Below are 22,238 nucleotides of genomic sequence, written 5' to 3'. Positions count from 1 at the left end.
TTTTGACTTGTTTTAAGAACATTACATCAAAGTTGGATCAGCCTGTAGTGTGGTTTTCCACTTTAATTTTGAGTGTGAATCCAAATCCAGACCTCCATGGGTTGATAAATTGGATTTCCATTGATTATTTTTGTGTGATTTTGTTGTCAGCACATTCAACTATGTAAAGAAAAAAGTATTTAATAAGATTATTTCTTTCATTCAGATCTAGGATGTGTTGTTTAAGTGTTCCCTTTATTTTTTTGAGCAGTATATATATATATACACACATATATATATATGTATATGTATGTATGTATGTATGTATGTATGTATGTATGTATGTATGTATGTATGTATGTATGTATGTATGTATGTATGTATTTCTTAATCTTTATGGAGGGTAATAACAGGGTGTCCCACTCCAAGCTAATGGGGATATACAATGCTGTGGGGATCTGTATCAAGGATGCAAACTTGTATGGCTGAATGCTTCAGAGGTATTTATCAGACAATGTGTCTGTGACGACTATCGTGATGTCAATGATTTCTAAAACCACAGGTCCAACCATCACATGCAGCCCAGGCAAATCAAGTCTTCTCAGGGTTTTACTAGAGAACTAAGATATACATTACATTTTTGGGGCTCTTCTCTAGAGTGACTTAATTTGAAGTGTATTCTACTAAAGTAGGCAAAACAACTATATATATATATATATATATATATATATATATATATATATATATATAGAGGACAAGTACATTAGAGGGTCTAGTTTGAGAAACAGACGCCTCACAAGTCCTCAACTTGTAGCTTCATTAAATAGTCCCCTCAAAACACCAGTCTCAACGTCAACAGTGAAGAGGCAACTCCAGGATGTGTATATATATATATATACACTAAAGTTTGGGGTCACTTAGAAATGTCCTTGTTTTTGAAATAAGCTATTTTTTGCCATTAAAATAACATAAAATTAATTGATCATTAGAAAACCCTTTTGCAATTATGTTAGCACAGCTGAAAACTTGTAAAGAAGCAATAAAACTGGCCTTCTTTAGACTAGTTAAGTATCTGGAGCATCAGCATTTGTGGGTTCGATTTACAGGCTCAAAATGGCTAGAAACAAATAACTTTCTTCTGAAACTCGTCAGTCTATTCTTGTTCTGAGAAATGAAGGCTATTCCATGCGAGAAATTGCCAAGAAACTGAAGATCTCGTACAACGCTGTGTACTACTCCCTTCACAGAACAGCGCAAACTGTCTCTAAACAGAATAGAAAGAGGAGAGGGAGGCCCCGGTGCACAACTGAGCAAGAGGACAAGTACATTAGAGGGTCTAGTTTGAGAAACAGACGCCTCACAAGTCCTCAACTTGCAGCTTCATTAAATAGTCCCCTCAAAACACCAGTCTCAACGTCAACAGTGAAGAGGCAACTCCAGGATGCTGGCCTTCTAGGCAGAGTTGCAAAGAAAAGCCATATCTCAGACTGGCCAATAAAAATAAAAGATTAAGATGGGCTAAAGAACACAGACACTGGACAGAGGAACTCCCGGAGTCGCCTCTTCACTGTTGCCATTGAGACGTTTTTTTTCTAGACCTCAACCCCATTGAAAACCTCTGGAATGTGATCAAAGGGAAGATGGATGGTCTCAAGCCATCAAACAAAACTGAGTTGCTTGAAATTTTGCGCCAGGAGTGGCATAAAGTCACCCAACATCAATGTGAAAGACTGGTGTGGTGGAGAGCATGCCAAGACGCATGAAAGCTGTGATTGAAAATCAGAGCTATTCCACCAAATATTGATATCTGAACTCTTCCTAAGTTCAAACATTTAGTATTATGTTGTTTAAAAATTTACTTATTTTCTTTGCATTATTCTCAGTCTGACAACACTGCACCTTTTTTGTTATTTTGACCAGTTGTCATTTTTTAAAAATAAATGCTCTAATTGACAATATTGTCAATTTGGAATTTGGGAGAAATGTTGTCAGTAGTTTATAGAATAAAACAAATATGTTCATTTTACCCAAACCAATACCGATAAATAGTAAAACCAGAGAAACTGATCATTTTGCAGTGGTCTGTTAATTTTTCATTCCAGGGTTTTTCTTTATTTTTACTATTATCTACATTGTAGTATAATAGTGAAGACATCCAAACTATGAAATAACACATATGGAATCATGTAATAACCAAAAAAGTGTTAAACAAATCAAAACAGAGTTTATATTTGAGATTCTTAAAAGTAGCCACCTTTTGCCTTGATGACAGCTTTGCACACTCTTGGCATTCTCTCAACCAGCTTCATGATGTAATGACCTTGAATGCATTTCAATTAACAGGTGTGCCTTGTTAAAAGTTAATTTGTGGAATTTCTTTCCTTTTTAATGTGTTTGAGCCAATCAGTTGTGTTTGTTACAAGGTAGGGGTGTTATACAGAAGATAACCCTATTTGGAAAAATACCAAGTCCATATTACGGCAAGAACAGCTCAAATATGCAAAGAGAAACGACAGTCCATCATTACTTTAAGATATGAAGGTCAATCCGGAAAATGTCAAGAACTTTGTGCAGTCACAAAAACCATCAAGCGCTATGATGAAACTGTCTCTCATGAGGATCGCTACAGGAAAGGAAGACAGAGGGTAAGTTAATTTAGAGTTACCGGCACCTCACAGAGTTCAAGTAACAGACACATCTCAACGTCAACTGTTTAGAAGAGACTGTGACTCAAGCCTTCATGGTCAAATTGCTGCAAAGAAACCACTACTAAAGGACACCAATAAGAAGAAGAGACTTGCTTGGGCCAGGAAACATGAGCAATGGACATTAGACCGGTGACAATCTGTCCTTTGGTCTGATGAGTCCAAATTCCAACCACCGTGTCTTTGTGAGACACAGAGTAGGTGAACGGATGATCTCTGCATATGTGGTTCCCACCGTGAAGCATGGAGGAGGTGTGATGATATGGGGGTACTTTGCTGGTGACACTGTCTGTGATTTATTTAGAATTCAAGGCACACTTAACCAGCATGGCTACCACAGCATTCTGCAGCGATACGCCATCCCATACTACAATTTATACAGCAAGACAATCGGTTCAACAGGTACAGCAAGCTCTAAAAGTAGATTTGGAAAATATCAGGGAGAGGGTTTGTCGGAACAAACTTGTTTTAAACACAAAGTTATGTTGGTCTGTTCCACCTGGAAAAGGCCAACACAGCAATGGATGCAATTAAGTATGGGGAGAGTACAAATTCAGGAAGTGGCAGAAACCAAACTACTGGGAGTGCAGCTAGACAACTGATTATCATGGCCGTCTCAAATAAATCATCTATGTAAAAAAAATATTACAACTGCATGCATGATCAGAAGGATAGCTAAATATTTACCGGAAAAAATTCTTAAGCAAATAACCCAAGCATTAATTGAGAGTCAGGTGAACTCCTGTTCTGTGGTTCGTCTGGGGAACTGCATCAGCAAGTGAAATTAGGAGGCTGCAGATTGAACAGAAAAAAGCAGCAAGGAATGTTTCAAGGTGGAGATATGGTTCTTCTGTTGTAGTCATGCGCAATGCTCTTGGTTGGTCATCAATCGACAAGATAATTGAAAAACACATGCTTATTTTATTCATAATATATACCATTTAAAACAGCCAAACTCTTCACAACAGTATTCAGTTGGTAAAAGACAGACATTCAGTAAATACTTGGAATAGATTGTCCAACATCTATGTGTTATCCAGACAAAAAGAGAAATGGGCGAAGAACATTTCGATTTGGAGCAATAAAGAAATAGAATAATTTATCTGAGCAAACCAGAAACCTCTCAATATATAAATTCAAACAATACTTTAAAACCATTTAAATATAATACATAGGAAAGTTGTGCTGGACTATGGTCGATGAAGAATCAATCTATCTTTTAAGACTGTTAGAGTATTTATCTGGTGAATAGGTCAGTGTATTATGTCTCTTTGTAACAATGTGTTATATGTGAAAATGTGATCGTATAATAAATTGTATTTTAATGTTTAAGGACTTTTGGAAGATTAGTCCAAATCAGGACTAAAAGATATCCAAATCAAATCCCATCTCGTTGGCGCTTAGTGGGACTATCATTTGTTTTTCAACAGGACAGTGACCCAAAACACACCTCCAGGCTATGTAAGGGCTATTTGACCAAGAAGGTGATGGAGTGCTGCATCAGATGACCTGCCCTCCACAATCCACCGGCCTCAACCAAATGAGATGGTTTGGGATGAGTTGGACCGCAGTGTGAAGGAAAAGCAGCCAACAAGTGCTCAGCATATGTGGGAATTCCTTCAAGACTGTTGGAAAAGCATTCCGGGTGACTACCTCATGAAGCTGGTTCTTGAAATTGTACGGCTTGACTGACCTTTGTCTTAAATTAATGGACTGTCGTTTCTCTTTGCTTATTTGAGCTGTTCTTACCATATTATGGACTTGGTCTTTTACCAGATAGGGCTGTCTGTTCCACTGGATTTCATAAGGTGAATGCACCAACTTGTAAGTCGCTCTGGTTAAGAGCGTCTGCTAAATGACGTAAATGTAAAATGTCTTCTGTATACCTTCTACCTTGTCACAAACACAACTGATTGACTACCTCACAAAGGTGGTTGAGAGAATGCCAAGAGTTTGCAAATTTGTCATCAAGGGAAAGAGTGGCTACTTTGAAGAATCTCAAATATAAAATATGTTTTGATTTGTTTAACACTTTTTTTGGTTACTACATGATTCTATATGTGTTATTTCATAGTTTAGATGTCTTCACTATTATTCTACAGTGTAGAAAATAGTAAAAATAAAGAAAAACATTGAATGAGTAGGTGTGTCCAAACTCTTGACTGGTACTATATATACAGTGCATTCTGAAAGTATTCAGACCCCTTTTCCACGTTTTGTTACGTTAGTCTTATTCTAAATTTGTATTAAATACAAAAAAAAAATCCTCATCAATCTACACACAATACACCATAATGACAAAGCGAAAACAGGGTTTAGAAAATTTTGCCTTACTACGTAAGTATTTCCAATCCTTTGCTATGAGACTTGAAATTGAGCTCAAGTGCATCCTGTTTCCATTGATCATCCTTGAGATATTTCTACAACTTGATTGGAATCCACCTGTGGTAAATTCAATTGATTGGACCTGATTTGGAAAGGCAGACACCTGCCTATATAATGTCCCACAGTGCATGTCATGGCAAAAACCAAGCCATGAGGTCGAAGGAATTGTCCGTAGAACTCCAAGACAGGATTGTGTCGAGGCACAGATCTGGGTAAAGGTACAACAGCAATGTATGCAGCATTGAAGGTCCCCAAGAACACAGTGGCCTCCATCATTCTTAAAGGGAAGAAGTTTGGAACCACCAAGACTCTTCCTAGAGCTGGCCGCCCGGCCAAACTGAGTAATCGGGGGAGTAGGGCCTTGGTCAGGGAGGTGACCAAGAACCTGATGGTCACTCTGACAGAGCTCCAGAGTTCCTCTGTTGAGATGGGAGAACCTTCCAGAAGGACAACCATCTTTGCAGCACTCCACCAATCAGGCCTGATGAAACCAAGATTTCACTTTTTGGCCTGAATGCCAAGCATCACGCCTGGAGTAAACCTGGCACGATCCCTACGGTGAAGCATGGTGGTGGCAGCAGCATGGAGGGTGGCAGCATCATGCTGTGGGAATGTTTTTCAGCAGCAGGCACTGGGAGATTAGTCAGGATCGAGGGAAAGATGAACGGAGCAAAGTACAGAGAGATCCTTGATGAAAACCTGCTCCAGAACGATTCCATCGGGACAATGACCCTAAGCACACAGCCAAGATAAAGCAGGAGTGGCTTCGGGACAAGTATCTGAATGTCCTTGAGTGGCCTAGCCAGAGCCCAGACTATGTATATGTGATATTTCAGTTATATATCTTGAATACATTTGCAAAAATGTCTAAAACCCTGTTTTTGCTTTGTCATTATGGGGTATTATTCTAATACATTTTAGAATAAGGCTGTAATGTAACAAAATGTGAAAAAGTCAAGGGGTCTGAATACTTTCCGAATGCACTGTATATATTGAGAATATCATTGCAAAGAATATTTAAAAGATTGATTGTGGCCCAAGAACTGTAGGCAGCAGGCTTGTGTTTATGGGTGGGACCGCATGATGCCTATGCCTCATGAGTAAATGGCTTAACCATTATGTCTGTTTAACATCCAGATCCTAATGTGGTTTGTCCGCAAAATTAATCAAAGCTGACGACTGCAACATGTTTTATACAGTACAGTCAGTGTGTGTGTACCAAATACTACCCTTTTCCTTATTTATTGCACGTGTTTTGACTATGGCTCTGGTCAAAAGTAGTGCACTATATAGGCAATGGTGTGCCATTTGGGATGCATAAGTGTCATTTACATTGCAAATACTGAGCAGATGGATTGGATGTAGTGGGAAGGTTTGACGCCAGCAGTCTAACGATGCGTCATCTCATGCAGCAGACCCCATGTCGATATTTCACTCTGTGAGATCTAGCATGGCTACAGAACAGTAGTGTGCCATGTGTGGTGTTATGGATGACCAGGCTGTTGTATGCAGTAGTCATAAGGATTCACCACATGTGTTTAGAGTAACAGAGTGAGAAGTGGTCATTTATAGCTCAGTTGGTAGAGCATGGCGCTTGTAACACCAGGGTAGTGAGTTCGATTCCCGGGACCACCCAAATGTAAAATGTATACACGATAAAGGTGGCATATAAATGGCATATATTATATTATTGGGTGGGTGCATTTGTGCCTGCATGTGTGGTGCCAAGCCAACACTATGCTTGCCTCCGCATGAATTATTAAGTGATTACTTCTACTGGCCCTGTGCATCACTCTCTGGTATTAGACAGGTGCCTGGACCACACTCCCACCACCACTGGTGATAAAACCATCTCCCATCCATAACTACAGTGTAGGAAAAGACTTGAAATACCCTGTCCCTGTAGATTACTCTCTGCTCTTTTTTTCCACCCAATCTGTCTGACAATCCGCCGGCCACGAAAAAAGACTTAGGAACATAAATATCAAGCAGGCGTCCATCTTGTTGTGGAAACATCAACACAGGCGAGGGGAGTTGTTGGAGAGAAACGGAAACCTTCCTGTCCGGTCTGTCTGGTGTGTGAGAGTGAGTCACCCTATGGTAAATGTATTTTCCTGACACAGTGGAAGGTCAAAGGAGGTAGAGCGTCATTTCAGATTGCAAGTGCGGGAACTCTTCACCAGCTGTCTGTCTATGGAGAGACTAGTCACTACACCATCCAGCTATGTGAGAAGAGAAGGGAGTACATTAGGTTGTGGAAAAAAGTAGGGGGAGAAGTCAAACTGGAGACAGACAGGTCTGGGATGGCTGGCCACGTTGAGATGGATTGTTGGACCTGTCTCTCTGAGTTTCCATTTAATAAATAATCCTTAAGTCTATTGATGTACCCGTGCGCCAATCAATGTAACATAATAAAGAAATCCCCATCAGAATCAGTCAGTTTAAGCTAGAGATATCTGTTTTTTGCATGGGCTGCGTCTCAATCCACAGCATCCGCTTATGTCGGCCTTCCGCATCTGCGGTGGAAGGCGGCTGAGCTACAGGACTTGTCTGAAGTTGGTACCACCGATGTGCCAACTTCTGTCTGTAGGGTCCGAACCGTTTGGGCTACAAACTAATATGAGCTTTCGTATATCTCCTAGATTTAGGACAGACACTTCAAAACCTTATTCCTTATGATTTATGTTTTGACTGTCTGTTTTACCATTTATTAATGTATTATTCAATGTGTTTCTATGGGCTATATTAGTAAAGGCCAAATTCATTATTTTATCAAATACACTACAACAAAAGTATGTGGACACCTGCTCGTCAAAACATCTCATTCCAAAATCATGGGCATTAATATGGAGTTGGTCCCCCTTTGCTACTATACTATAACACCATCCAATCTTCTGGGAAGGCTTTCCACTAGATGTTGGAACATTGCTGGGGGGACTTGCTTCCATTCAGCCACAAGAGCATTAGTGAGGTAGGGCAATGATGTTGGGCGATTAGGCCTGGCTCGCAGTCGGCGTTCCAATTCATCCCAAAGGTGTTTGATGCGGTTAGGGTCAGGCCTGTGTGCAGGCCAGTCAAGTTCTTCCACACCTATCTTGACAAACCATTTCTGTACGGACCTCGCTTTGTGTACGGGGGCATTGTCATACCGAAACAGGAAAGGGCCTTCCCCAAACTGTTGCCACAATGTTGGAAGCACAGAATCATCTGGAATGTGATTGTGTGCTGTAGCGTTAAGATTTCCCTTCACTGGAACTAAGGGGCCTAGCCCGAACCATGAAAAACTGTCCCAGACCATTATTCCTCCTCCATCAGTCTTTACAGTTGGCACTATGCATTGGGGCAGGTAGCGTTCTCCTGGCATCCGCCAAACCTAGATCCGTCTGTCGGACTGCCAGATGGTGAAGCATGATTCATCACTCCAGTGATTTATACATCTGTCAGCAACTGGTGTAACTGAAATAGCCGAATCCACAAATTTGAAAGGGTGTCCACCTACTTTTGTTTATAAAGTGTACTTTTTATAACTACAGTGGTCCTAAAATTCTAAATGAAATAGCTAAATGATCCATTGTATGACCATCTTTAAACAATTTCATATGTCAGCTTAGTAGAACCCTCAACCCACCAAATTCTTAGACTTTTAGAGGTTTTTACCCCAGTCAGCAGATAACACAAACAGCCAGAGGTCTCAGTCCCTCCTGTCCCCAAGCTAAACAGAAGAACTCTGATGTTGCGTCTCGTCGGTGTGAGTGTCGATGCCGTAATGTTACTGTATGATCAAGATTAAGATCAGTTATGGATATTGCTGAAATGTAAAGACTGAGCAACAGCCACTCTTGCCATACCTACTGGGCTCTGCAATGGAACGCTCAAGTGCTTTGTTGAAGCTGTGTTATTGCAGTCCACTCATATCAGCAGGACACGTATCTGATTGGCGTTTTTAGTAGAGGGGGGTTAAGCAATATTTTTGGAGAGTATACAATCTGTCCTTTTCGGTCTGTCACTTATTGCAAAATATCTCTATTTCTGCATTCGTTGTTGTAAGGTGCCCAGTTTTATTTCTACTCCCTCTCTCCCAGCTGACTGCAGTCCAGAAAACCATCCCCCAGATTTGATGACACACACATTGGCCTGGGAATCTGATTTAAACTGAGTTATAATAGTTTTCTAATCTGTGTTTTTTTTTGTCGTTGTCAAGACTCTTTCTGGCACACAGAGGCACATGACCTCAGATCCAGCTGTCTGCCCTGGCCCAGTCAGTTCCATCTCTCTCTCTCTCTGACAGCTGCTGTTGGGTTGGGTTTGGGGGGAAACCCACAAAAAAGGATGACTATCTTCCTCTTCTAAATGCCCTGCCCCCCCCTTTCTTTCCCCCTGGAATGTAAACAATAACAGGAGACAGGGTATTTAATCATGTCCAGTGTTAGATGGCTTGGCTGGCTGGCGGGATGCTCTCCAAACTGGGTGATGGTGGACAATTAACCTCTATCTCCACTGCCACGGCTACCCTGCCAAGGCCTAGCTAGCTGGTGTCTGTGGTTCCAGCCATACTGCTGAGCTTTAGCAGGACTATCAGTGGCTGATGCAATACAGAACATTTCTTAATGATATGATATTACCTTGATGAAAGTGGTTCACTTGTGACTATGACGATTTCTGTGTCTGGCTCATTTTAGAGTCTATGTGTTAGGGCTGTAACAGTTCACCAAACCCGCGGTTTTGGGGTCATAGTTCGGTTTCGGTACAGCAGGAAAGTTAAATTCCGACAGTTACTGTAGTTAATGTTTGTAAAGAAAATACAAAGCGTTGGTGTTTCTAATTCCATATATGATCATGAGTCCTATAATACCTGATGAGAGCACAATCAGGAATCCTAACACTTTGTATTTTCTATAACAAATGAAAACACACGATTACTCAACACTAAAATAAAGTGCAATATGCGCCTGATATCAATATGTACAGTTGAAGTCGGAAGTTTACATACACCTTAGCCAAATACATTTAAACTCAGTTTTTCACAATTCCTGACATTTAATCCTAGTAAAAATTCCATGTCTTAGGTCAGTTAGGATCACCACTTTATTTTAAGAATGTGAAATGTCATAATAATAGTAGAGTGATTTATTTCAGCTTTTATATCTTTTATCACATTCCCAGTGGGTCAGAAGTTTACATACACTCAATTAGTATTTGGTAGCATTGTCTTTAAATTGTTTAACTTGGGTCAAACGTTTCGGGTAGCCTTCCACAAGCTTCCCACAATAAGTTGGGTGAATTTTGTCCCATTCCTTCTGACAGAGCTGGTGTAACTGAGTCAGCTGGTGTAACTGAGTCAGCTGGTGTAACTGAGTCCTCCTTTCTCGCACACGCTTTTTCAGTTCTGCCCACAAATTTTCTAAAGGACTGAGGTCAGGGCCTTATGATGGCCACTCCAATACCTTGACTTTGTTGTCCTTAAGCCATTTTGCCACAACTTTGGAAGTGTGTTTGGGGTCATTGTCCATTTGGAAGACCCATTTGCAAGCAAGTTTTAACTTCCTGACTGATGTCTTGAGATGTTGCTTCAATATATCCACATAATTTTCCTCCCTCATGATGCCATCTATTTTGTGAAGTGCACCAGTCCCTCCTGCAGCAAAGCACCCCCACAACATGATGCTGCCACCCCTGTGCTCCACGGTTGGGATGGTGTTCTTCGGCTTGCAAGCCTCACCCTTTTTCCTCCAAATATAACGATGGGCATTGTGGCCAAACAGTTCTATCACACCAGAGGACATTTCTCCAAAAAGTAAGATCTTTGATTACGTCTCCGTAATCTAGCATGGGTAGGATGGTCCTCTGAATCAGGGTTAGTTTGACAGCTTTGGTGAAAGAGGAGCGATTACGCTCTTGTAATTTCTTTGGCCCGGTCAGAATCAACTGTGAAGGGTTGCTTGAATGCAGAGGGGAGACGAAGTTGTTGTTGTTTTTTTGCCTTTCGGTCCTGCTCCGGTGGTAGGAATACTGGGTCGACGTCGGGTACGTAGGGTATTCTCGTTGAGCAGTGGCGACATGCTCTCTCTGTCCATTGCCATTGTAATCTACTGGGAAGACAAAATGTAGCCAAACTGAAGATTTAAACGATGGAGAATTCTCCTGGTTTATCGACCCCACCACTCGCCATCGTACAGAACTAGTTCTTGGCTCTAGTTGTTTTAACGGAAATAGCCTGAATAGCCTTTCACCTCAAATTTACTCGACAAGGATGTCCAATTCCTCCCCCAGCCTATTGTTTTCATTTTTTCTTTATTTCTGTAGTCATTCGAGTTTACAGTGTGGACCAAATAGTGGTCCCCGGTACGAATGCATGTACCGTTACACCCCTACTATGTGTAAAGGATGTCACGCTGCTTGCTTAGCGAGTAACGCTTCCCCCTGATTCAGCTCATACAGAGACTCGGGACCTTTGCCTTGCAAACGCACGTGACTGCCCTCATGAAGTTTTCCAACCCATCAGGCCATTGGAAAAAGCAATTTATAATTGCGTAAGGGGCAACACTCACTGAGGAGTGAGTTTCAGAGATCCCTGTCTGCTACATTCACACCCCAAACTCACTCCACAGCGACCCCAGCGGTTGAGTTGAGCGCAAGTGCAGATCCGGGTCACGACACCATTGTAAAGGATAATTGTGCAAGGGGCGGCACTTCAGGCTGAGGAGTGAGTTGGACAGATCCCCATCTGCTACAAATGTGTGTGAACATTAATACAGTATATGTGATCTATATGTGTTCACAAAGGCTCTTTGTTTTTCCCTTTACACAGTGGCAGAAAGGTTCAAGGCTCTCTTGTCTTCTCCCCTCCACCCAAAGATTGATTGGCTCCCTTGCTCTGCACAGGCCGCAGGCATCAGCCATCTCTGATAAAGGTCTAAACTGCTGTATAACACAAATCTTATCACTGTGGTCCCCAAGACATTGCCTTTCTACGTCCCCTCTCCTATGGGAAGTGTATTGTGTGAGTGCTCAGTCAAAGACAAGGGTATCCAATTCCCCCCCTATAATTTTCTTTCCCATTTTTGGAAAAAGTGCAGTTGAAAAGATTAAAAGAAGAAAAGAAACAGAGACAGAGGCCATCGGAGCTGTGATTTGAGTCTTCCTGATTAAATTGATTACCTCGAAGGTCCCCCCTAGCCCCCCCCCCCCGTTATCTTCAAAGTGGACTTTGAATTTGAATTAAGATGGCTAGCCTAGCCAGCTTTTTTTTTTTTTGCCCCGGCCGGCCATCTGAAGAAAAGTGCCTTGTGGCTCTAACTTCCAGACAGATAGCTCTTATCAAGCTCTTCTCTCCCTGTGATTTATGTCACTGGCTGGGTCCGCTTTAGGGGCAATTTTCCCCCAGTGTCCTTTGGTGATAGGTGAGAGGAAAGGAAGGTATTTGGTGGGGCGATAAGATGGTGATGGAGCGGCCGGAGCAGGCTGTAGGAGGCTGTAGATAAGGCTGATTACAGTTATTTGTGAGAAGAAAAAAAGCCTTCGCTGCCTCTCCTCTCCTAAAAGCAAGGGTCCAGTGTTGAAACCGATCTGATAGGACGTTCGTCTTGTCTAAAGGCTCTCGATGGTGATGACACTTTAAAAGCCTGTAAGCCAAGGAGAGTGCAGGCCAGGGTGTCTTCTCTCCTGAGCTTCCTGAACTTTGGTAATAACGTTTGTCCTGATAAGACCTTGTAGACCAGCCATACTCAACTGTCGGACAGCAAGTTGAATGCTCTGTTGGGCTTTCAACTTGCTGCAGTTGATGATTGTAGTAGCAGAATGCACAAGGTGGAATTTCAACATTTGGAAGTGCATGGGCAGTTTTCCTCTTATGTCATTCACTGACAGACCCTCAAGCTATTTATAACCTGTCAGACATGTCCAGTTAATCAATTACTAGCCCATGTTAGCCATATAGCTGGTTAGTCTAATTTACATATCTAATTCTAGTAGTTAATATGTCTACATTTACGTGCCCAGGGACTCGACCACCAGGGGTCCCTCATTTGATTTTGGTGAATCACTTAGGTATGATTTGAACACACATAAGGGAACACATTTTTTTGTAGAATTGCAGGAAATCTGCAAACATTTCTGTCCTCCAACAAGAGGGGTTTGAACAGTTTGGGGGCGCATGGGTTGCGAGGTTGGGGTTTGTTACTACACTGAAAAATGACAATATCCATCCGGACCTTTGCCACTTAGGAAATTTGTGTGACCGTACATTCTCAATGTAGTTGAGTACCTCTGTTGTAGACGATTTGTGTTTTTTTATTTTAATTTAGTATAAAGCGTGAGAAAATTAGAAATGTGCTGCTTAGTAGGGCTGTGACGGTCATGGAATTTTGGATGACAGTAATTGGCCAGCGAAATGACTGCGGTCACCGTAATAACCGTTCGAATGGCATTTTTTGTTTGTTTTTTTTACCCATATTTTCTCCTCTTTTCCACTCCTGATTGCATGTGCTGCAATAGAAATATAATGAATAGAACGGTCATTCCCATTCAAGTCAATGATGGCATAATGGGTGGACTGGCGGTCATTGCGAGTGTACCCTGTAGGAAAGTAGGAAGTAAAATATGAGCTAAAAAATGTGCTGTGATTTGTTGATTCAACTCAATTGACATGACAAGAAATACATTCCACTGAATGAGCCACATCAGTTAACATCATTTGAATGAAAATTCTACATCATCATGGAAATTATTGCATCACAATATCAGGCAGCCATTGCGAGTGTACCCATGAGTTTACCAGTAAAATTGCCAAGGTTAGAGGTTCCAAACCTGTTCTATTCATTCTATTTCTGTGTGCTGCTGCTGCATTTGTTTCAGCAAGGAGCAAAGTTTCATCACATTGTTAAGAGTCCATGTAACTACCAACACGGCAGTAACATTGTTGTTTTATTTGAACAACAATGAATGTGTGCTTTAGATTCGGCTTGATCCAATGCTTGACTCAAATGCTAGATAGATTGAAAAAAGAGAATGCGAGTCAGGAGTGGAGCAGGCGGATGGACTGTGTCAGCATCCCTCCAGGCCTGAGCTAAACTGAGCTGAGCATCTCTCTCCCTCTCAATCCCCCATGCTGTTCTCTGAGCCACAAACCCTCTGGTGTGTCCTCTACAGGATCTCTTCTCTCAGCTCCTCTAAGCATCACGGTTAGTACAGCGTAGCCAGCAGCCCCCTTCGGCGCACACACACACACACACACACACACACACACACACACACACACACACACACACACACACACACACACACACACACACACACACACACACACAGCCTCAGCCCCGCAAATTAATCTGCCACTCTGTTTACACAACCACCACTTTCTGTCTGCTCAGCTCCTCACTGTGTGTTTGTGAGAGAGAGCGGGAAAAATACATGGGGAGAAAGAACCTTGTGTTTGTGTGTTAGAGGCTACACATTTTTCACGTTTGCAGAAATGACTTATTCACACAAATGAGTCTTTCCCTGTCCTTCCAATGATAAACCTTCATCCAGTTAATTAGAAACTTATGGAAAGGGATTAGCGATAGCAATTACTATTATCATTGGGGAATTTATGATTAATGCCAGCGTATGGAAATGTCAACTGGAAGTCTTGGAATTGGTGGTGTAAAAATGTTTACATTACCAAAGTGATCCTCATAGTTCAACCTTTTGATTATACATGTATCTTATAAGCTACTACGTTGTAAATCAAGTTAACTGTTTAATTAATCGATTTTTCCTGAATATGACTGAGGACCATTGCAATTTAAGGGACTGATGTTTTATTTTTTTTAGAAGGGATTAAGTTGAAAGGAAAAAATGACTGATGTAATGTCTATACTGTAAACATGTAGTAAATGTAGCCCTAGGATTTCCAAGGACATCACTACAAGCTAACAATTAAGATATGTAATCAGATGCTGTGGGATGCTCTAATAGGAATTATCTGGATAATTGTGTGGAAGGAAGGCAGTGGTATACACATTTCAGACACCAAAGCATTCCAACGTCCAACTTCAGATGTGTCTGATGATGCAGCGTCAAGCAAGCAGGAAGTGCATAACTCTGGGTCAAAGGTCATGTTGGGGGCACGGGAAGGGTACCAGGAAGTGAGAAGGCAGGGTGGAGGGGTGCTATATGTACTCTCAATGGCTGATGTGGAAGAGAGGGTAACATTTTTACAGGTGTGGTCAAATATATTGGCACTCTTGCAATGGAGCAGAATGTTCTGTTTTTTCTTTTCATAACTGGTTGAATGGCTATTTTTACCCTGTAGGCACCTGCAACTTACCAGAAGTGAAATTGCACAGTAAATGAGAATCATTGCCAACAACAAAATTATTTTTAATAATTTAGTCAAGGCCATTGTTTGACTTTGACATTTCTCTATTTCAGTGGTTTCAATTTCAACTTATTTTAAAAGAAAAAGTGAATCTTACAAGGTTGCCAATATATTTGACCACATCTGTATGCCAGTAGTTTTCAAGTCTCAGACAAGGCTAGTCATCACACAAGTGTAGATCACTGAACCACTTCCACCTACACAGACACTAGGTCACCCCGTCTATAGGCCTGTTGTAAAGACAGTTAATGAGGTTGAATGTAGCGCTGCACCGCTTCGACATGCAAAGCGTAATTTGCTTGCAAGTCTCTCTCCTTTCTCCCGATGACAGAATAGATAGTACCCCTACCCCGCCCATGTTAATTTATATTTTTCCCCTGCACAGCTGCTATAGCAATCATTATATGGTAAGGAAATGGAATACAGATGCCCATAGTCCCTTGATATTTCCCATGGGCTTAGTGTATACTGAGTGTACGCTGTACAGTGTGTGCATATGCATTGATTTAGATGTGATGTGTTTAGAATTATTAGCTCGTCGCTGCTGAACCTTGAAATAGCCTGCTGCGATATTAACCAGAGCTCAGCATAAGTCACGCGTTACTATCAAAGAGGATACTCCCTCGGGATGCTGGGTGGGTTACACCACTGACTTTATTACTCCCGTATAGGGAAAAGTTGTCGCAGTATCATGTACACATTTAAAAGGAACTTTAAAAGGACAAGAACAATGAATTCCCAGTGACAAATTTAGAACAATTTCTATACAGTTTGAAAGCTTAAAGCAGCAATCTGCAGTTTCAAACAATAACAAAGCCATCACCCGCCTCTGTTTTGGTAAAAAGCTGAGGAACGGGGCTGGAAAATTGTAACCACTCTCAAATGCATAGACGGCTATGGATACAAGGACTTGCCATCCATGATTTTAAAATGATAGTTTTAACTATGTTTTGAGGCTATATACAGTGTTCGTTTAGATGTATATTGTTTGCAAACATTAGAATAAAATAAGCTTATATTTTGGGTTCTGATAGAGAACGACAGTTGACGTAAGCTCATGAAGCATGTATAAAAGTTATATTCTTCAAGAATCAATGGGTATATGTCGTGTGTCAATCGCAGATTGCCCCTTTTTAATGGATGGATAAGGAGATGACCCCGGACCGTTAGGACAGATATGTCTAGTCCCGTTTTACATGCAAGCAGGTGACTGGCTGGCTTGTCACGTTTTGTCTTTTTTAAGCTCTAAAGGGACCTAATTCAGATCTTAGACGTGTTCTATAACTGTCGTGAAGATGAGTGTTTTAAGAACTTAACTGATAATAATAATAATCTCACATTGTTATAGTTCCGGTATGGCTAGAGATGAGTGACTGGTGTCAGCAGTCTCCGTCTGAATGTGTGCGATCTTCAATCACCGTATTGATACTTTTGTGCATTGGCCGTTCAATAGGTTGTGTGTTTCTCCATAGTTCAGACAGTCTGACTCGATGTATATGTGAACCATGGTAGGGAGACACCACAATAGCACCCATCTTAACATTGCCTTCTGGAGAGTGAGGGTAAGTCGCTTCCTTCCCGGTCTCCTCTCTCAAAGCGGTCCGTCTCAGTTGTGATTGACTTGAATCTGAGATGAGGGAACAGTTTCTTTTGTCTTTTTACCAGCTGCTCTCCTATGCACCCTCATGCCGTCTCTCTCTGACCACAATATTTAAACATTTAAAAAAAAAAAAAAAACATTTTTATTTAACCTGTATTTAACTAGGCAAGTCAGTTAAGAACAAAACAAATTCTTATTTACAATGTTGGCCTACCAGGGGAATAATGGGTTAACTGCCTTCTTTGGTGGCAGAACGACAGATTTTTATCTTGTCAGCTCGGGGATTCGATCCAGCAACCTTTCGGTTACAGGCCCAACACTCTAACCACTAGGCTACCTTGAAAAAGTATTCATCCTACTTGGCGTTTTTCCTATTTTGTTGAATTACAACCTGTAATTTAAATGTATTTTTATTTGGATGTCATGTAATGGACATACACAAAATAGTCCAAATTGGTGAAGTGAAATGAAAATAATTACTTCAAAAAGAAAGGAGGACCAAGGCAGTCTTCATATAATTAATTAAAATGCCTTTATTTGTATGGCATGTTCAATAGACACAAAGTGTTAAAAATCCGACGCATTTCGGCTGCATGGCCTTCGTCAGGGAGTACAAAGAAATAATACAATGTCCTCCTTTGAACAGCTTTTCCAATTAGCCCTAATAGCCCTAAAACTTTGTTTCTATTGAACATGCCATACAAATAAAGGAATTGTAATTAATTATATGAAGAGTGCCTTGGTCCTCCTTTCTTTTTGATGACCAATTCACCCCTTTTACCAATGAGCACCTTCTGTGTACCAAAATTGACTATTGTGTACCTTAGTAGCGCTTCCCTTCCTCTTCTTTCTACTAGAAAAAAATTACTTATTTAAAAAAATTATTTAAAAAAAAAAAATGTAAAAGTGGTGCGTGCATATGTATTCACCCCCTTTTGCTATGAAGTCCCTAAATCTAGATTTGGTGCAACCAATTACCTTCAGAAGTCACATAATTTAATAAAGTCCACCTGTGTGCAATCTAAGTGTCAGATGATCTGTCACATGATCTCAGTATATAGAGTCTGCAACACCAAGGGGCACCATGAAGACCAAGGAGCTCTCTAAACAGGTCAGGGACAAAGTTGTGGAGAAGAACAGATCCGGGTTAGGTTATAAAAAAATATCTGAAACTTTGAACATGCCACGGGGCACCATTAAACCCATTATAAAATTTTTTAAAGAATATGGCAGCACAACAAACCTGCCAAGAGAGGGCCGACCACCAAAACTCATGGAGCAGGCATGGAGGGCATACATCAGAGAGGCAACAAAGAGACCAAAGATAACCCTGAAGGAGCTGCATAGCTCCACAACGGAGATTGGAGTATCTGTCCATAGGACCACTTAAAGCCGTACACTCCACAGAGCTGGGCTTTACAGAAGAGTGGCCAGAAAAAAAGCCATTGCTTAAAGAACAAAATAAGCAAACACGTTTGGTGTTTGCCAAAAGGCATGTGGGAGACTCCCCAAACATATGGAAGAAGGTACTCTGGTCAGATGAGACTAAAATTGAGCTTTCTGTCCATCAAGGAAAATGCTATGTGTGGCGCAAACCCAACACATCTCATCACCCCGAGAACACAGTGAAGCATGGTGGTGGCAGCATCATGCTGTGGGGATGTTTTTCATCAGCAGGGACTGGGAAACTGGTAAGAATTGAAGGAATGATGGATGGCGCTAAATACAGGGAAATTCTTGAGGGAAACCTGTTTCAGTCTTCCAGAGATTTGAGACTGGGACGGAGGTTCACCTTCCAGCAGGACAATGACCCTAAGCATACCGCTAAAGCAACACTCGAGTGGTTTAAGGGGAAACATTTAAATGTCTTGGAATGGCCTAGTCAAAGCCCAGACCTCAATCCAATTTGAGAATCTGTGGTATGACTTAAAGATTGCTGTACACCAGCGGAACCCATCCAACTTGAAGAAGCTGGAGAAGTTTTGCCTTGAAGAATGAGCAAAAATCCCAGTGGCTAGACTGTTACGTGACCTAAACTGGGACATGATTAACACCCCGGCCGCCCTACAATCTAAGCTAGGTGCCCTCAATCTCACACAATTTATCAAGGAACCTAACAGGTACAACCCTAAATCCGTAACCATGGGCACCCTCTTAGATATCATCCTGACCAACTTGCCCTCTAAATACACCTCTGCTGTCTTCAACCAGGATCTCAGCGATCACTGCCTCATTGCCTGTGTGCGTAATGGGTACGCAGTCAAACGACCACCCCTCGTCACTGTCAAACGCTCTATAAAACACTTCAGCGAGCAGGCCTTTCTAATTGACCTGGCCCGGTATCCTGAAAGGATATTGACCTCATCCCGTCAGTAGAGGATGCCTGGTTGCTCTTCAAAAGTGCTTTCCTCTCCATCTTAAATAAGCATGCCCCATTAATTTTTTTTAACTAAGAACAGATATAGCCCTTGACTGCCCTTGACCAGCACAAAAACATCCTGTGGCGTTCTGCATTAGCATCGAATAGCCCCTGCGATATGCAACTTTTCAGCGAAGTCAGGAACCAATATACTCAGTCAGTTAGGAAAGCTAAGGCTAGCTTTTTCAAACAGAAATTTGCTTCCTGTAGCACTAATTCCCCAAAAATGTGGGACACTGTAAAGCCTATGCAGAATAAGAGCACCTCCTCCCAGCTGCCCACTGCACTGAGGATAGGAAACACTGTCACCACCGATGAATCTACGATAATCGATCTTTTCAATAAGAGTTTTTCTACGGCTGGCCATGCTTTCCACCTGGCTACCCCTACCCCGGCCAACATCAACTCAGCAAACTGGATGTAGTCTATCACAGTGCCATCCGTTTTGTCACCAAAGCCCCATATTCTACCCAGCACTGCGACTTGTATGCTCTCATTGGCTGGCCCTCACTACATTTCCATCGCCAAACCCGCTGGCTCCAGGTCATCTATAAGTCTTTGCCTTGTAAAGCCCCTCTTTAGCTCAGCTCACTGGTCACCATAGCAACACCCACCCATACGACGCGCTCCAGCAGGTATATTTCCCTGGTCATCCCCAAAGCCAACACTTTTCTTTGGCCGCCTTTCCTTCCAGTTCTCTGCTGCCAGTGACTGGAACGAATTGCAAAAATCTCTGACGCTGGAGTCTTATATCTCCCTCTCTAACTTTAAGCATCAGCTGTCAGAGTATCTGCACATCTATCACTCCAGTATTAATGCTAAATTGTAATTATTTAGCCTCTATGGCCTATTTATTGCCTACCTCCCTACTCTTCTACATTTGCACACACTGTACATAGATTTTTATTTTGTGTTATTGACTGTACGTTTGTTTGTGTAACTCTGTGTTGTTCTTTTTGTCACACTGCATTGCTTTATCTTGGCCAGGTCGCAGTTGTAAATGAGAACTTGTTCTCAACTGGCCTACCTGGTTAAATAAAGGTGAAATAAAAATCAATTTTAATTCTTGGTTGTAAGGCAACAAAATAGGAAAAATGCCAAGGGGGGGTGAATACTTTCGCAAGCCACTGTATACACACACACACACACACACACACGTACACACACTCACACATACACCAGGCAGTTTTAAGGGGTCGTTTGATTGATAGTTCTAACATTTTCTGGGCTCAGACGTACTGACACGTCTGCATCCTAATTGCCGGTCATCATCATCTCTCCAAATTAGTAGAGAAATACCCAGCGATCATCGTCAATTAATGTGCATATCCGTGCTCCCATGCACACGCAAAAATACACTGTGTGTGGCCATTTTTTAAGAGTATTGAAAAATGTTGTGTTTTCTCTCTCTCTCTCTCTCTCTCTCTCTCTCTCTTTCTGTGTGTGTGTGTGTGTTAGCCCTATAGAGCGGTCCCAGTTAGAGCACCATTCTATCCATAAGATGCTGAAGGTGTTCCCGTGTCTGACAGCCCAGCTCTCCAGACATGAGTTACAGCAGATCAGCACCATCGCCATCATAGAGACCTGGGATAGGGCACAGATCAGTGAGTCCCACACACACACCATATTCTTCTTGCATTGTAAACTTAAACATGCTCTAGCATAGCATTGGCAATATACACTGCTCAAAAAAATAAAGGGAACACTTAAACAACACAATGTAACTCCAAGTCAATCACACTTCTGTGAAATCAAACTGTCCACTTAGGAAGCAACACTGATTGACAATAAATTTCACATGCTGTTGTGCAAGTGGAATAGACAACAGGTGGAAATTATAGGCAATTAGCAAGACACACTACTGAGCCTCATTTTGACTTGTTTTAAGGACATTAAATCAAAGTTGGATCAGCCTGTAGTGTGATTTTCCACTTTAATTTTGAGTGTGAATCCAAATCCAGACCTCCATGGGTTGATAAATTGGATTTCCATTGATTATTTTTGTGTGATTCTGTTGTCAGCACATTCAACTATGTAAAGAAAAAAGTATTTAATAAGATTATTTCTTTCATTCAGATCTAGGATGTGTTGTTTAAGTGTTCCCTTTATTTTTTTGAGCAGTATATAATTTTGTCTTTGGAAAACTCCCTGCATTTTCCTGAGTACTGCGTTGACACCTAAATGCATAAAAACACAGCCTTATTTAGAGCGTTTTCTCACACAAACACAGAGAGAAATACTCATACAGGTTTTTATAAGGCCTTGATTTTGTTCTCAGGTATTCATTCTAGTCCATTCCCATGGTCTTTAACAGGAGATGCTGTCTGTCAGAGAGCTCACAGTCGGTGTTATAGCTACTGTTTGTCTTAAGAAGTACTGGAGGGCTGTGCAGGCGCTGATGTTATTGATTGAGACAGCACTATTCCAGCGCTGTAGACCTCAATCATCCCAAATTCACCATCTATTATTCATGCTATTCAACAGTAATCTGAGTACATCACACGTGCTTCTAGGCTGTTCTATCTATCACATTTCACTGGCGGAGGCTGGTGGGGATAGACAAACAACAAACTCTCATCACGCATGCCTAAGCTGATACACACACAGGGTTATACATTATGCATAATGTGCATGCGCACACATGCATACAAACACCCTTCAGCCTCACCCCAAAACACACCCCTTCACCCCAAGAAGTACATCGCTCCCTTCACACCCCTCCCCACAGTGCATCTGACTGTGAACATACAGTACTGAAATGGAGTCTTTTTGCCTCCCTTCTGTGAGGCC

At 41.6% G+C, this 22,238-nt stretch overlaps 1 protein-coding gene across 3 annotated transcripts in view; it reads left to right on the top strand.

The window, feature by feature from the left end:
- The window catches only part of cnbd1 (cyclic nucleotide binding domain containing 1), a 71,819-nt gene that overhangs the window by 23,846 nt on the left and 25,735 nt on the right, over nt 1-22,238 (top strand). For all 3 annotated transcript variants that reach the window (XM_014157435.2, XM_045702129.1, XM_014157436.2), the window contains one exon: nt 20,907-21,052. In XM_014157435.2, coding sequence (XP_014012910.1) covers nt 20,907-21,052 — 146 coding nt within the window. The remainder of the gene's footprint in view (nt 1-20,906; nt 21,053-22,238) is intronic.

The sequence above is a fragment of the Salmo salar genome, chromosome ssa19 (assembly GCF_905237065.1).
Source record: "Salmo salar chromosome ssa19, Ssal_v3.1, whole genome shotgun sequence".
NCBI lineage: Eukaryota > Metazoa > Chordata > Actinopteri > Salmoniformes > Salmonidae > Salmo > Salmo salar.
Note: the sequence above shows the minus strand (reverse complement) of the source record. Positions and strands in the feature narration are given on the sequence as shown.